Source organism: Urocitellus parryii, chromosome 2, assembly GCF_045843805.1.
Source record: "Urocitellus parryii isolate mUroPar1 chromosome 2, mUroPar1.hap1, whole genome shotgun sequence".
NCBI lineage: Eukaryota > Metazoa > Chordata > Mammalia > Rodentia > Sciuridae > Urocitellus > Urocitellus parryii.
Window position 1 is genome coordinate 186255182 of NC_135532.1, and position 15859 is coordinate 186271040.

A 15859-nucleotide genomic window follows, 5' to 3' on the forward strand; every position below is an offset into this window, starting at 1 on the left:
CTTGGAAAAGGTGGTCTAGTACCAGGAGATGAATAATATCTAGTCCCTTCCAATAGCCATAATCCTTCTGTATTTCTTAGATTGATTTGGAGTGGCCAAGCAGTCCAGAAGTCTGATGGAGATCTTAAGAAATCTTTTCCTTTGGTAAAAAGAGATGGAGGAGACAAGGCCTGCCTGATTTTTCTTCCTGATTTTGGATTGGGATTTTGTGAAGACATGATGTTTGGCACTGTGGAAACTATTATGTGACACTAAGGGGACATCTTCATAGGATGAGAGTAAGGAAGTAGAAAGATGGAAAAATCTTGTGTCCTTTTGCGCTGAGATGCTGAATCAAACTTGGGACTCATTGCTTTTGCCTTCTTTTACTATGAAATTCCTAGTATTTAAACCTCTTTGGATAGGCTATTTTGTTACTGAAGCCCAAAGCATCTTCATTGAGAGAACATAGGATAAAGAATAAAGTTTGGAGGAATATCAAGACCCTGATGTTAGGAGCAGGGATCCATAAAAGAGAGCCAGGCAGGACTGGATCTCCTGGAGAGGACTTCGAATACCTCTGACTGTGGGAAGGGATGGACTCTTATCCATCAGGAAGACTGGCAATATTCCCAACTGCCCGAGGGTGGATGAAAGCAGGAGTAGAACTTTGTTGAGGTGCTGTGGACTGTTGCAGCCATGGCAAGCCCTACAGTTCCATCTATGGGAAACAGAGGAGTCAGGGCCAACAGGATATTTCAGCCCTGGTAGCTAATGGTGGTGTAGGAAACAGAGGCATTGGAGCCAAACAGGGGTGTTGGAACCCTGATACTCATTTGATCTAAGCTTCAGTTTCCTTAGTTATAAAATGAGGAAATTCATATCTGCCCCACTGAATTACTATATGGGTTAAGATATACTTAGTCCTATAAATTCCCTAGGATATAGTGATATTTCAAATGATAGCTATTGCTAAGTAATAGAGACCTACAGAGATAACAAACATACTTTATGACCTTTAGAGACATAGTCTGTTGCTGTTGGGTGAGATGGGGCCAATTTAAGACTTGCTAGGGTCATCAGGTGTCAAACTACTCTAACTAGTTTTCTAAGAGAAGACCCTGGGGATGGAGTTTCTGGAAATGATTTCTTTTCTTCCCATAGAATTATATTCAAAACAACAGACGTGTGTTTTGGGTGGGAGACATTAATGACGTTTTTCTAGAGCAGGGAGGAAGGTGAATACCCAAGATGCGTAGGGCCAGCAGCATCAGGAAAGTTAGAGATAGGTGGGATTTCTCAAAGCACACGGAATACAAATGTAAATAACCAGAGCTTCCTGCTCACGGATGTGAGGTGGGAGATGAACCAAAATAACCACTTCTGGAGAGTGGGAGACTCTGAGAAGCCACCCCTTCTCCCCTAGAGTTCCCTCCTACACGCCCACTCTAAGTAATTTCTAAGTCTGTGATAATTCACAGAAAGAAGAAGAATAGGGAGTTGCTGGCGTTTGTAGTAACAGGATGAGAAAGTGCGAGACTTCCTGTTATGTGCGTGTGACAGCTGGTGATAAGTGGAGGGCCCTGCACAGGAAATCCGCTCAGCTTCTGCAATGTGACCTGCCTGAAACTTGGGCGCTCCTTCAGTCAGGATGTCCATGGCGGGACAAAGGGAATCCTGGACCATGGGCGACGTGGTAGAGAAGAGTTTGGAAGGGCCCCTGGCACCCTCTACAGAAGAGCCCTCCCAGAAAAGTGGAGAATTGGTAGAAATCTTAAATGGGGAGAAGGTGAAATTTGACGACTCAGGACTGTCCTTAATTCTTCAGAGTGGCCTGGAGACCCTCCGAGTGGAAAACGCTCTGACAGATGTCATCTTGTGTGTGGACATTCAGGAATTCTCCTGCCACCGCGTGGTTCTTGCTGCGGCCAGCAACTACTTCAGGTCAGCGCGCCTGGAACCAGAGCCAATCTGGGTGCAGGTTGCAAAGAAAATCAGTGTTGATGTGAAAGCCCAAGCTAGCTAGTTTGCTTTCACATTTATGGTTTATATACATCTATTGAGGTTTGTGTGTCTACTTAAAAGTACCAGAAAAGGAGGTATTGAACTTTAGATTTTAGGATGTAGGCCACATTTTGAGAGAGACTGGCATCATTTAAAAGCATGTTTATATATAATTGTGAACTTTCTGTGTATATGTATGTCCTTGTTCCAAAGGATGGGATATGACTTAAGTCATGGGGATTTTTTACCCTGTCTTTGTTCTGACTAACATGTTGGAAAAATAATGATGTCTTTATTCATCAACAGAAATAGAGAAAAAGGATGTGGCCTCTCTTTTGAAGTTAGCGAGTGAGTGACTTGCTCAAAGTTAAGGGCCTTTGGGTGTATGCAGGAGGTAGTGGGAAATTTAGAGCAAAAGGTTCTGGTTCCAACAGATCTGTGGTCTCAACAGTGGGAGGACCTGGTGTCAGGAGACCTGGGTTCCATTCCATTTGATCTCCTCTTGACCATGAGACTAGAAGGAGGGGAGTCTCTTAATGTTCTGAATTTGTCACCTGTCAGATGAGGACAATGATGATTACCTCTCAGGATTCTTGCAATATTTAAACACGAGAGTGAAAAGAGTCTGACAGAGTGCCTGGCATATGGTGGACTCTCATGTATCTTCATTGAAATTCTTCACCCCATTCTGCTTTATTCTGCTAAGAATTACTTTTTGAGGGTTTACCATGAGTAAATCCCTGCAGTAGGAAAGTGGGAGAATCAAGAACCCAGTGAACACAGCTGGATCCAGCATTGTCCATGTGAACAGGGACTCAGGCAGGGAACCAGTCCAGGAAGACAATGTGAATGCAGAAGGTATTTTGGGAATGTGAAAAAGAAATACCTTTATCATTTTGCTTATCAAGATTCTTTTTAACTCTGGCTGAGGAAATCAAGTATCCTGGAAGGCGTTTTATGTTTTTATTTTTTTGAGGTACTTAGGGGAAAAAAATGTCTCTCTGGAATTCAAAGAGCAGAATTGGCTGGTTGTTGTGGGATAGAGTAGCTCCTGTATGTTGATAAGGTAAGGAGATAATCTTGAGTTTGTGGAAATTCATGCCTGTTATGCACCCGGTAGACATATTTATCTGAATTTATTTTTGTAGTGGTATGATGGAGATAACTGATGTCCCCTTTTACAGATGAGGAAATAGAAACCCAACATTTTATATCTGGTCATTATTGCAGCAGGGAATCTGTACATTCTAGAGGTCCTGGTTTTTAATGCAAGTTTTGGGCTTCTTTTCACAGGAAGCCTAGAAAGTAGAGTGCAGTCATAACCATAAAAATGCGTTGACATAGATAATCCAATAGTATCAATCACTTGCTTTCACAATTGATCACAGACCTTCTGGGGGTGAATGAAAGCTAATTTTGCTCAATGCCCTGGGTACTTGTTTTAGAGTCATTCTTTCTGTTTTGAGTCACTGGGAAAATGCTAAAATAAAATGTATACCTGATTAGTAATTTTGTTAATGGGTCAGCCTATGGGACAGGACCACTGGCTGTGTGCCCTCGGCACATCACTGCTCTCTTCTAGTCCTTGGGTTTTATTCTGCTAAACAGAAGGTGACTGGGCTCAGATCCTTCCAGCCCTGTTGATCGAGGACACTTAGGGCAAGTCTCTGCCAGTCCTCAGAGGAGGTGGTGGCAATGAGAAGTTGGAGGCACACAGGGATGAACTTATCTCTCCATGTATGCAAAGTTTTTCCCAAACTGTCTGGTCATGAGGGGAAATGCCTTCTAATCTTCAGAACAGTGACTTTAGATCTAGGGATTTCCAATGTGGCTTTTCTTCTGTAATGAACACAGATCTGGAGACAGGATTCTTTTTTCAGTACTACTATTAGTAATGGCTTCTTTTTGTTGAACTTTTGTGTAGGCCGGCCCTGTACCACCAGTGTCTCATACACTAACCCATTTAATGGGAACAACAATGCAGCAAGGTAGGGATTTCATCCCCATCTTACAGAGGAGGAGCTTAATAAGAAAGTAGCCAAGTTAGGTTTTGGAAAGAAGACTGAAATTGAGTCTGACACTGCCTCCCTGCCTCTCCTGCTGTTTCTAAGGTTTTGAAAATCATCTGGAGCTGGGTTCTTCTTATATTCAGACTTAAGAAGGCCAAAGAGGCTCCCCACACAGCCTTCTGTGCTTTGGGAGGGTTTGGAAGCTGGCTGTAAAATTATATAGGCTTTTCCCCTTTTGTTTCTTTGAGAAAATAAACACTTTGCTCTAAATGGCTGACTATAGTTTACTTAACCAGTCCTACACTGACAGATATTTGGTTTGGAATCTCTTGCTGCTGTGGACAATGTTGTAATGAATACTCTTATGCATGTGCCATTTCATATGTGCGCAAGTGTATCTGGGGATGCACTTCTGGAAGATGGTTGCTAAGTTAAATGCATCTGCAGTCATAAGAGATTTGGCCAACTTCTGTCGGAGACAGGTTGAATCACTTTACATTCTCCATGACTTTACCAAAAGAGAGTAGTATCAAACTGTTGAACTTTTGTATTATACACTGACAACTTAGAGCTGTATATATTTACAGGATATAAGAGATGTTATGATTTTTTAATACAACAAAGAATGACCAAGTCAAGCCAATCAACCCATCATCACCTCAACATTTAACATCTTTTGCAACAAGAACATTGAACTGAGCTTTTGTACCTTTTGATTATCATCACCCCAAGTTCTTCAGCCCCAGCTCTGCCATCCATCATTCTATTTTCTGCTTCTATCAGTTCAATCGTTTTAGGTTCCACATTTAAGTGAGATCACATGGTATTTGTCTTTCTGTTAAACCGTTGAATTTTTGCCAGTTGATAGATGAAAATGAATATCTCAATTTAGTTTTATTTTTGCATATCTCTTATTTTAATAAGGTCATGTGTTTCAGGGTGATCTGAAGTTCTTCTTTTGTGAACTGTGTTTTTATATTATCTTTCAAATTATCATGTTTACTTTTAAAAATTAAAATTTCTCCACACACTTCAGATAGAGCCCTAATAACCAGAATATACAAAGAACTCAAAAAATTAGACAATAAGATAACAAATAACCCAATCAATAAATGGGCCAAGGACCTGAACAGACACTTCTCAGAGGAGGACATACAATCAATCAACAAGTACATGAAAAAATGCTCACCATCGCTAGCAGTCAGAGAAATGCAAATCAAAACTACCCTAAGATACCATCTCACTCCAGTAAGACTGGCAGCCATTAGGAAGTCAAACAACAATAAGTGCTGGAGAGGATGCGGGGAAAAGGGCACTCTTGTTCATTGCTGGTGGGACTGCAAATTAGTGCAGCCAATTTGGAAAGCACTATGGAGATTTCTCGGAAAGCTGGGAATGGAACCACCATTCGACCCAGCTATTCCCCTTCTCGGTCTATTCCCTAAAGCCCTAACAAGAGCATGCTACAGGGACACTGCAACATCGATGTTCATAGCAGCTCAATTCACGATAGCAAGACTGTGGAACCAGCCTAGATGCCCTTCAATAGATGAATGGATAAAAAAAATGTGGCATTTATATACTATGGAGTATTATTCTGCATTAAAAAATGACAAAATCATAGAATTTGGAGGGAAATGGATGGCATTAGAGCAGATTATGCTAAGTGAAGCTAGTCAATCTTTAAAAAACAAATACCAAATGACTCCTTTGATATAAGGGGAGTAAACAAGGACAGGGTAGGGACGAAGAGCTTGAGAAGAAGATTTACATTAAACAGGGATGAGAGGTGGGAGGGAAAGGGAGTGAGAAGGGAAATCGCATGGTAATGGAAGGCGATCCTCAGGGTTATACAAAAATGACATATAAGAGGAAAGGAGGGGTAAGACAAGTTAATACAAATGGAAGAAATGATTTACAGTAGAAGGGGTAGAGAGAGAAAAGGGGAGGGGAGGGGAGGGGAGGGGAGGGGGGATAGTAGAGAATAAGACAGACAGCAGAATACATCAGACACTAGAAAGGCAATATGTCAATCAATGGAAGGGTAACTGATGTGATACAGCAATCTTTATACGGGGTAAAATTGGGAGTTCATAACCCACTTGAATCAAACTGTGAAATATGATGTATTAAGAACTATGTAATGTTTTGAATGACCAACAATAAAAAAAAAATGGTGAATTATAAAAAAAAAAAAAAAATTAAAATTCATTTTTTATCAAAGATATGCAAATAGTTAACAAAAAGTCAAATAGAATTATGAAAAACAAAAATTCTTCCTCACTACCTCTATCCTTCAGTTTTGCTCACCAGAGGCCACCATTTTCAACTTCTTTTTTTTTCTATTTTATCTCTATATTTCTTTCTTCTCTCTCTCTTTTTCTCTTTCTCTTTTTTTTCCCCCCTGGTGTCAGGGATTGAACCCAGGGGCGCTTAACAACTGAACCACATCCCCAGCCCTTTTTTAATTTTTTATTTTGAGACAGGGTCTTCTAAATTGCTTAGGGCCTTGCTAGGTTGCTGAGACTTGTTTTGAACTTGCAATTCTGCCTCAGCCTCTCAAGCCGCTGGATTATGGGCATGTGTCAACAGGCCACTGGGCTTGGCTTATCTCTATATTTCTATTAAAATATACTTATGCTATTTCTTGATTTCTCAATATTAGATATCATTTGTTTATTTCAGATAAGAACATAGCATTTATACCTAACTCCCTTACCATACACTCCCCAATCTCTCTCTCTTTTTTTTAAACTTTATTTTATTTGTTTATTTTTTCAATAACCCAGTACTTCACAAGTGCTAGGCAAGTGCTCTACCACGGAGCCACAACCCCAGTCTTCTCTGTTGTCTTTTAACATAATGTCATTGTAAACTTTTTGCTGAATCTCTGTTGAGTTTACATGATCATGTTCGTGAATATAGTATTTCCTGTGGAGCCAAAAAATACAATATATTTCCTTCTTTGTAAACTTTTTTTTAAAAAAAACATTTATTTTTTAGTTGTAGGTGGACACAATACCTTTATTTTATTTTCATATGCTGGTGAGGATCCAACCCAGTGCATGCTGGGCAAGTGCTCTTCCTCTGAGCCCCAGCCCCAGCCCCTTGTAAACATTTTTGTTTTGTCTGAAGTTACTAGTCCACTCCTGGGCTAGGGATGCAGCTTAGTGGTAGGGTACTTGCCCAGTATTTGCAAGACCCTGGATTTGATACCCAGTACCACAAAAAGAAAAAAAAATCCATTCCTTTTTCCATTTGCTTAGTTTTTTTTTTCATTTTCATTTGCTTAGTTTTTGAAGTGTCTTTTTCTCATAGTCTCTCATCATGCTCTTTAAGAACCTACCAGTTCCAACCTCACCCCACCCCAAGTTCTCATATCCAACACATGTTTTCTGGACTTGCAGCACAGCTATTGCCCAGCTGCTTCCCACCATCCCCCAAACTCTCTCTGACTCTCTGATTCGTCATATAGAGCCTCTCTCTCTTCATCCCCCTCTCTTCTCTCCTTCTTACTCTGATGAAACATATCCTCCAATAACTTCTTAAGAAAGGATGTATGGAAGGTAAATTTTCCAGGCTTTGCATGTTGAAAATATCTCTATTCACTTGATACAGAGTTTGATAATGGTTCTCCAAAGACATCTATGTCTAATCCTGGAACTGTGAATATGCTACTTTAAAAGGCAAAAGGCACTTTGCAGATGTGATTAAGTTAAGGATCTCAAGATGAGAAGATCATCCTAAGGATCTCGAGATGAGAAGATCATCCTCGATTGTCTGGCTGGGCTCAATGTAATAACCAATCCTTACTAGAGGGAGGCAGGAGGATCAGAGTCGGAGTGAGGGGCCATAGCAGTGGGAGCAAAGGTTGGAGTGATTGGCTTTGAAGATGCAAGAAGGGCTCAAGGAATGTTGATAACTTCTAGAAGAAGAAATGAGCAAGAAAGCAGATTCTCTCCTTTAGCCTCCACAGGCAACATGGTTCTGCTGATCCCTGGGTTTGGGCTCAGTGAAACCCATTTTGCATTTCTGATTGCCTGTACTGCAAAACCATAATTTTTGTTTTTTCAAAAGCAACAGAATTGGGACTGGGAATGTAACTCAGTGGTAGAGCACTCACCTAGGATCCTAGCATATGTGAGGCCCTGGGTTCAATCCCCAGGACTTGGGGGGAAAAAAGCCACAATGCTTACAGTTTTTCAGTAGTTTGTTACAGTAGCTATATGAAATTAATATTCTAAGATATAGATTTTTTTTTTTTTTGGTGCTGGGGATTGAACCCAGGGGAGCTTTACCACTGAGCTATATCTCCAGTCCGGTTTATTTTTTATTTTGAGATAGGGCCCACTAAGTTGCTGAGGATCTTACTAAGCTACTATGGGTCTGACTAAATTGCTAAGGCTGGCCTTGAACTTGGATCCTCCTGTCTTAGCCTCCCAAGGCCCTGGGATTAGAGACGTGTACCACTGAGAATTCTTGAAAATAATTGTCCTTCCAGATTTTGAAAGTATTGCTACATTGTCTCTGGATTCCTTTATTGCTATGAAGAGGTTTGATGCTCTTCTGATTTCTGATCTTTTGTCTGTGATCCTTTTTTCTCTCTAGGAAATTTTTAGGATTTTAAAAAATCAATTTTTAAAAAAATTCTAAAAAATTTAGAAAATAGGATTTTCTCTTAAAAATGTTTTTATTATAATTGTACATAATATCATCCTGACATAATTATACATACATGGAATACATTTCCATCCTCAGTGCTTCCTTGTTTCATGGTTATGTTTTATGTGTTTGTCTCTCTCTCTCCAGGTATTTTCCTCCAACCACTTTGATATGGATTTAATGGCACCTTTTAACTTGAAGACTTATATCATCTAGTTCTAAGAAATTTTCTTGGGTTTTCTATAGTAATTATCTGTCCACTTTTTCTTTATTCTCTAGTTTTGGGTCACCTGTTCAGTTGATATAGATTCCTAATCCTCTAGCTTTCTTCTCTTTTTTTCCTCTACTTTCTATTTTTCATCATCTTATCTTTTTATTTTACTTTCTCTAGTTATATTTCTCAAATTTATCTTCCCACCTGCTGGGATTTCAGTTTTAATTTCCAAGGGCCCTTTCTTATTTATGAAGTGTTGCTTTTTTTTTTAAAGAGAGAGAGAGAGAGAGAGAGAGAGAGAGAGAGAGAGAGAGAGAGAGAGAGAGAGAGAATTTTAATATTTATTTTTCACTTTTCAGCAGACACAACATCTTTGTTTGTATGTGGTGCTGAGGATCGAACCCGGGCTGCGCTACCAGGCGAGCGCGCTACCGCTTGAGCCACATCCCCAGCCCCTGAAGTGTTGCTTTTGACAACATCCTGTTCTTGTTTTAATGTGGATTGTATTTTCCTTAATCTCTTTGATATATATATAAATACTTTTCTTCAGTTCCTTGTGATGGTTCTACATTTCTGTTTTTTCTTTTTAGTCTCTGTCTTTTATTTCAAAGGCTATATTCAAATATATATTCAAATATCTAGTGATCTTTAGATATCAATTCATACTTACAAGTGAAGAGTGAAGCACTAAAAAGCTAGTGGATGCTAGGATGGGGTGGGGTGAGGCTTTGTTCTGGAGTCATGGTATTGAGCACACTTTTTGTTGGGAATTTCCAGATATTAGTATTAAAGGTTTTTGCTCCTTGTACCAACTTTCTAAGGAAAGAATCTCCATATTCCTACCTAGGAAGATATAAGATTCGTTGTTTGCTTTCTGGGAAAAGAAGAAGACAGGGTATATCACTTTTTGGGTTTTAGATGTATATTTAATTCTCCTGTTGCTAGTTCCCCTCCCTCCTCTGTGCTTGGGGGCACAGGTTGTGCCAGGTGTCCATGAATTGGTTAAATTTCTCCAGAACAAACCTTGTGTGTCCTTAAGTGATTGTTCCTTTGACAGGAATGGTAGGGATGGTGATCTGAGCGCAGCGAGATGAAACTGCTTCTTTATATAGAATCTCAACCAGTGCCTGTGTTTGGTCCTATTCTGACCCTCCTCACATCCCACCTTTATCTTCTAAGGTGGTCATGCATACCAGAGTTTTCTGGGGTTCTCTGGAGAAGACTAGCTCAGGATGTCTTAGTGGCACTTTGGTTTCAGCTTCTTCCATATGGATCTTCTCTGAATTTTTTACCTTCCCAGTTCTCAGGAGGAATTCTGAGATGGCAAGAAGTAGAATTCATTCCAGGCTCAGCTCTATGTCTAGTCTTCTGTGACTCTCAGAGGAGGTACTGATAAAACTAGCTGTCATTCTGTCCCCAATGCACTGGGCTTTATTTTTGGTATCAGGCATTGCACCTAAGTGCTTTATAACAGTATCTTGTTTAATCTTTACAATATTTACTTCAAAGTGTTGTTATCATCCCCACTTTACAGAAGCAGAAGCTGAGATCCTGAGTGGTTAAGTAACTTGCCCAAGGTCATGAGCTAGTGGAAGGCAGAGTATTGCTTTGTCCCCCCTCCCCCCACCCCAATTGTACTGGGAATTGAATCAACCAGGGGCAAATGTTCTATCTATGTCCCTTAAAACTTTTTTTTTTTTTTTATCTTAAGACAAGGTCTTTCTAAGTCGTCCAGGCTGGCCTGAAGTTTGTGATCGGCCTGCCTTAGGCTCCAGAATAGCTAGGATACAGGTGTGTGCCACCATGCCTAGCTCTTCTTGCTCTCTTACATGTGATAATTGGTGATTTTTGCAAAGACCTGCTACTCGTAAAGAACTAAGCAAAATGCAGAGGATGCATATGGCAATAGCTCTTATTACTCTGTGACTAGTTAGATTTCTGTTAGCTAAAGAGATAATGAAACCAATGCTTTGTGATACTTTTTATATGAGGAAGAAAACCTTTTTGGCTACCAAGTATCCCATTGTTTCTGCCACAAACTGTCCCTAAACCCAAACAAACACATAGAGAAGCAATTTCAAGAATTTATTTGTGATACCAGGAGACTAGTGGGTGGGAACATGTTAACCAAATAGGGAGTACATTAGTAACTCAGACAATGTATTTCCTTTTGGAAGTCTATTTAAAAGTCTTGGTAGGAATGAGGAAGTTGGGGGGAAAAATGTTTGGTTGAGATTGAGAAAAGGGTGAAAGAGATTAAATCTTAAAAATTAGCCTATATACATTTAAATGTCAAACAGCCAAATGGCAAGATGTCCAAATATTTTTATGGCAGAAAATTTGGGGAAGTATAGATTTAACATCTCTAATATATTCTTTATTTTATGAAACTACTAATGTCTATTATAAGTTCACAATAAAGCTGCCATTTGTGTTATGCCTTTGGACAGATCCCAAATCAGTCACTGGAAGGGGTTGTGTGTGCTGCGCTTTGAGTCCTACCTCGTGAAGGGCTTCCATCTAAAACAGGGCTTCTCACAACTTGGGGGGCTCATATCACTACAGAATATGGCATAATATGTGACAGTGGTCTGTGGGTGTCAGAATGGGATGTAATAGTGTTAAGGAAGCTGTTACAAGGCTTACCTCAGTCCCATAGGATGACTGGCCCTTTCTATAGGTGTATAAAAGCTGTCAGGCTGAGACTGAATCCACAGCAAACTCTCTTGTTGCTGCTGATGCCTGAAGTCTTTGCCTGGATTCTGACCCCTGCTGTGTACCTCAGTCTCTGGGTCTCATTCCCCGAGCTTATCCTGAGGAGATTTAGCCCACAAGCTACAACAATCAAGCATAAAGTCAGGAATGAGAAGGGAATTGTGGGTACAGTCCATGCATTTGTTATCATTATTACTTATTAACCAGTGACTGGAAGGCAGAGAGTGGGGCAAGAGGCTACTTGTAGGCTATGTTTCCATGTTGTAATCTTTAACTCTTTCTCCATAATAGTGTTAGGTGTCTATAGAGGAGCCAGCAAGTCTAGGTGATAGAGTAAGTGAAGAAAACAGGAATGAGTCAAGGCTGAGTCTGAATTTAAGAATCTGGCAAATGGTGAAAGCGTTGAGGACTATGGCCGTCATTGTAGGTACATTACCAGTGTCATGTCCTGTATTTTATACTTTTAATATTTCCCAATATTGTGGACCAGAATCAATAAGGTGGTTAATATTTTAAGCATTGGAGCTTTATAATCACTTTCCTGCAATTCCAAAATTTCCAAAGAGCTGCTAGGTGAAAAAATTTTTTTTAAAAATAATTTATTTGACAACCAAATCTGACTTGAACTGTAGTCATTTGATGGAGATACCTGCCCTAAACTGAAGTAAGGCTACTTATGGCAACTGTTGATATATTCTCTCCTGTAATGCTAACACATTAAATTAAGTTGTGCTGGAGGTGCTATATAATATTGAATACAAGAATTCTGAATTCCAGAGCACATGTGGCTATAAGATTTTTGGGTAAGGGATTATGGGACTTTCTCATAAAGCTAACAGGTTTCATTGTGGTGTTGTCTACCTTTTATTCACGTGCATGTTTTTACATATTTGTAAATGTAGTTTTCATACAGTTTTGCATCTTGCTTTGTCCCCCTCTCGTCATTATGATCTTTTCCCCTATGGTATTTCATAGTTTTGTAATTATCATTTATTTATTTATTTTGCTACCAGATGCATAATATGAAGATCATTCTCTCTCTGTGGACATTTAAGTTGCTTCCAAAATTTTGTTTTTATAAATGATGTGGCATGATAATCTTTGTATTAAGTATTTTTTTGGAGTTTAGAATATGAAAGGATGACATTTTTTGAATACTTACTACATGTCAGGCACCTTGCTTTGCTTTGATTTCATTGAACCCTCACAATAACAATCTCAACAGTTAGATAACTACAATCTCAACAGTTAGATAACAAGTATATAGCATGGTCTCCATTTCACTTTCAGTGGAACTCACTTGGATAGGAAGAATGACTTTTCCATGGGGAAAACAGATCTGAACCCAGAGGACAGAAATGTGGCTGGTAGGGTGTTTTCCAGTGTAAGACCATTAAGTCTCCCTAACCCCCATGCACCTAGTGTGGGCTGCATAAGCTGAAAATGAGGAGAAAATGTAAAAAGTACCTCCCTGTGCAGGTACACACACACATGGGCAGGATGCTGTCAGAGCATTCATCCCAATTTTTGTCTGAGGTCTCAGCAAATAGACCCCAAAGCAACAAAGACCCAGCATGTCTGAGAACACCCATCTATGGCAAAGGGTTTAATAAGAAGTAAGAGGGTGGGTCAGGGTATGTGAGGTAAACACACGCTCTGAAAGAACAAGATCTCAAGATCCTGTAGGCCATCACTGGGCCAGCACCAGAAACTACTTGGTCTAGTGAAAGAATTCATGACTCTGGAAGTTGAGTCCAGGTGCTGCCATTTACTGGCCGTGTAAATCTTGGAGGGACTGCTTGGCCTGTCTGGGACTCAGCAATGGTACCTACAATACAGTCAGGCTAGTGGTTTATGTCTACTTATCTTGGTGAGTTGCTATGAAATGCAAATAATAAAATGGATTTATTTGTGAATTTATTTGTCTGCAAACATTTTATGTACAGTAATAAGTCAGATTTCTTAGTTTCAGTGAACAGGAATCGACTCTGGCTTATTTGAGGAGAGGAATTTATGTAAATGATAGTAGGACTTGGAAATCCCCCCCCAATCCCCAAACAAATCTGAAGAACCAAAATGAAAAAACAGACAGGTGCAAAGGAGGTCAGGCAGCAGCCGGGACCATAGCCCAAGGCCACCCTGAACTGTGTGGGGAAGACTCGCCAGCTGCTGCTGTCCTGGAGGCCACAGCTGCACAGCTGCAGTTGCTGCTGTTGCTGCATCACTTTCTCTGAAAACTGGAGGTTGCTACTGCTTCTGCTGCCTCTGCTAAAACTGGCTCTCTCCTCTGTCCCTGCTTCTTAGACTCACTAGCTCCCAGTTCAGAGCCTGGAGTTGATTTATCTGATTGACCAGGGCTGAGTTTTACATGTTAATGCCTTAGATGGAATAGGAACTGAGAAAGGCAATACCAGGCTTTTGTAGCTACTGGAGTAGGAACTGGCTTCTGCTGTCACTGTGTCTCATTCAGAGGGATAATTCACTACACCTAGGGAGGCTTTCAAATGTTGGACAACTGGAAACTGACAAGTGTCTATAATATGTACCTAAAATGGACCAGGCTTGCATAGGATGCAGAATAGATACTAAGGTACCATGAAAACTATACAGGCATTAGGGGATTCTGTGACTCTTGTCACATTAGAGATATGGATTCTGAGATCCTAGTAAGCAAGAGGACAGTTATTATTAGCACTTTCACTCTTATTCTCCCCCAAACCATGAGCAGTCCTGTGTTCACTTATGGGAATGTGACACAAAGGTGCCATCAGCCATGGGTAGACTAGAAACAGATTGAAAAATGTGACCTATGTGAAGGCTGTGACTACATTATTTGTCTCATTGTTCTTGGCACTACTGCAATGGCTGGCATTCAGCAGACACCCTGTAAATGTTAGAAGTGAGTAAAACCTCACTATTCCTCCTGCAGATTTAGTTACTGATGAAGTAGCATCTGGCCTGAGCAGGAAGTCCTTACAGAGTTTGGAAGCTATCACATGCTTTAGAAAAGGGAAGAATGATAAAGTATTGCCTTCACAGGAAAAATTGAAAAGAGCATTTAAAAAATCCAAAATGTTTCAGAACATTGAAGATTTAACAGGTTACTCGTATCATCATCTGGATACGGATGTGCTACGCCTATAGAGTAGGTGATTCTTGTAGGAATTTAAATTTTTTTTTTTTTTAGTACTGGGAAGTTGTGCTCTCAGAACAGAAGTGCAATCAGGTCCTTTGATTTTTTTTCTACTTTTTAAAAATTGGTGCATTGTAGTTGTACATAATGATGGGCTTTGTTATCACATATTTGTTCGTGAACACACTATACCAATATAATTTATCCAGTATTACTCTCTGGCACATCTATCCTTCCTCCCCATCTCCCACCCATGATCCCTTTCCTCTATTGATATCCCTCTGATTTTCATGAGATCCACCCCTACCTTTCTTTTCCCTTTTCCTCTCTAGCTTTCACATATGAAAGAAAACATGTTCCTTGACCTTTGGAATTTGATTTATTTTGCATAACATAATGGTCTCTAGTTTCATTAATTTTCCTGCAAATGACATAATTTCATTTTTACTTATGGCAGGTCCTTTGATTTTTAAATTAAAGTTTCTCTGTCACCTCCACTCATGGTGTCTAAGCATGTGGGACTCCTTTCAACCAGGAGCAGAACATCTATTCTTCTCCAATTTTGAATAATCTTGTGTGTAAACTCCCAAATAAATCACAACAGATAAATATGTCCATGATTCATATCAAGTCATGAGCACATCTTTGAATCAAGCCGATGGATACCTGTCCCTCCATTAAAATGTTTTTATAGAACTGAGTGCTAATATGGTAAACCCATTGGCATAGGAGAAGGGCTGGCCACATGCTCAATGGTTGTGTTTTTGGTAAAACTGCCATGGAGCTTACCATCCATCATGTTGCTCAATGTTTCCGTACTAGTTAGCATTTTTATCTTCAAGGGATGGAAGCTCAACTCAAATGAGCTCAGACAAGGAGGTAACATACATCATAGGAATTGCTGGGATGTAGCAGAGCCCAGGGAGAAGAGGAACCCAGTCCTCAAACACCATCAGGTTGCTCTCTCTCCTCCTCTCACTTGTCTCATGTGGAATTTTCAGTTTAAGTTCTGCCACATGGTTGGCAGCTTGCCTGTTGGCAGATTTGAGACTCACTTCCCCCAGCTTTGGTTCTAGAGGGAAATTGAAGGACTTTCTTTATCTTGAGTCTGAAGAGTCCTTGGGAAAGAACTAATTGGTCCAG

General features: G+C 40.0%; 1 protein-coding gene across 2 annotated transcripts in view; it reads left to right on the plus strand.

The window, feature by feature from the left end:
* The first annotated feature begins 1630 nt into the window (after positions 1-1630).
* Klhl6 (kelch like family member 6) overlaps positions 1631-15859 on the plus strand; it is a 59894-nt gene continuing 45665 nt past the window's right edge. Inside the window, exon 1 of one of the 2 annotated variants that reach the window (XM_026389385.2) lies at positions 1631-1923. In XM_026389385.2, coding sequence (XP_026245170.1) covers positions 1631-1923 — 293 coding nt within the window. The remainder of the gene's footprint in view (positions 1924-15859) is intronic. The other variant, XM_077795031.1, reaches the window with a different exon arrangement.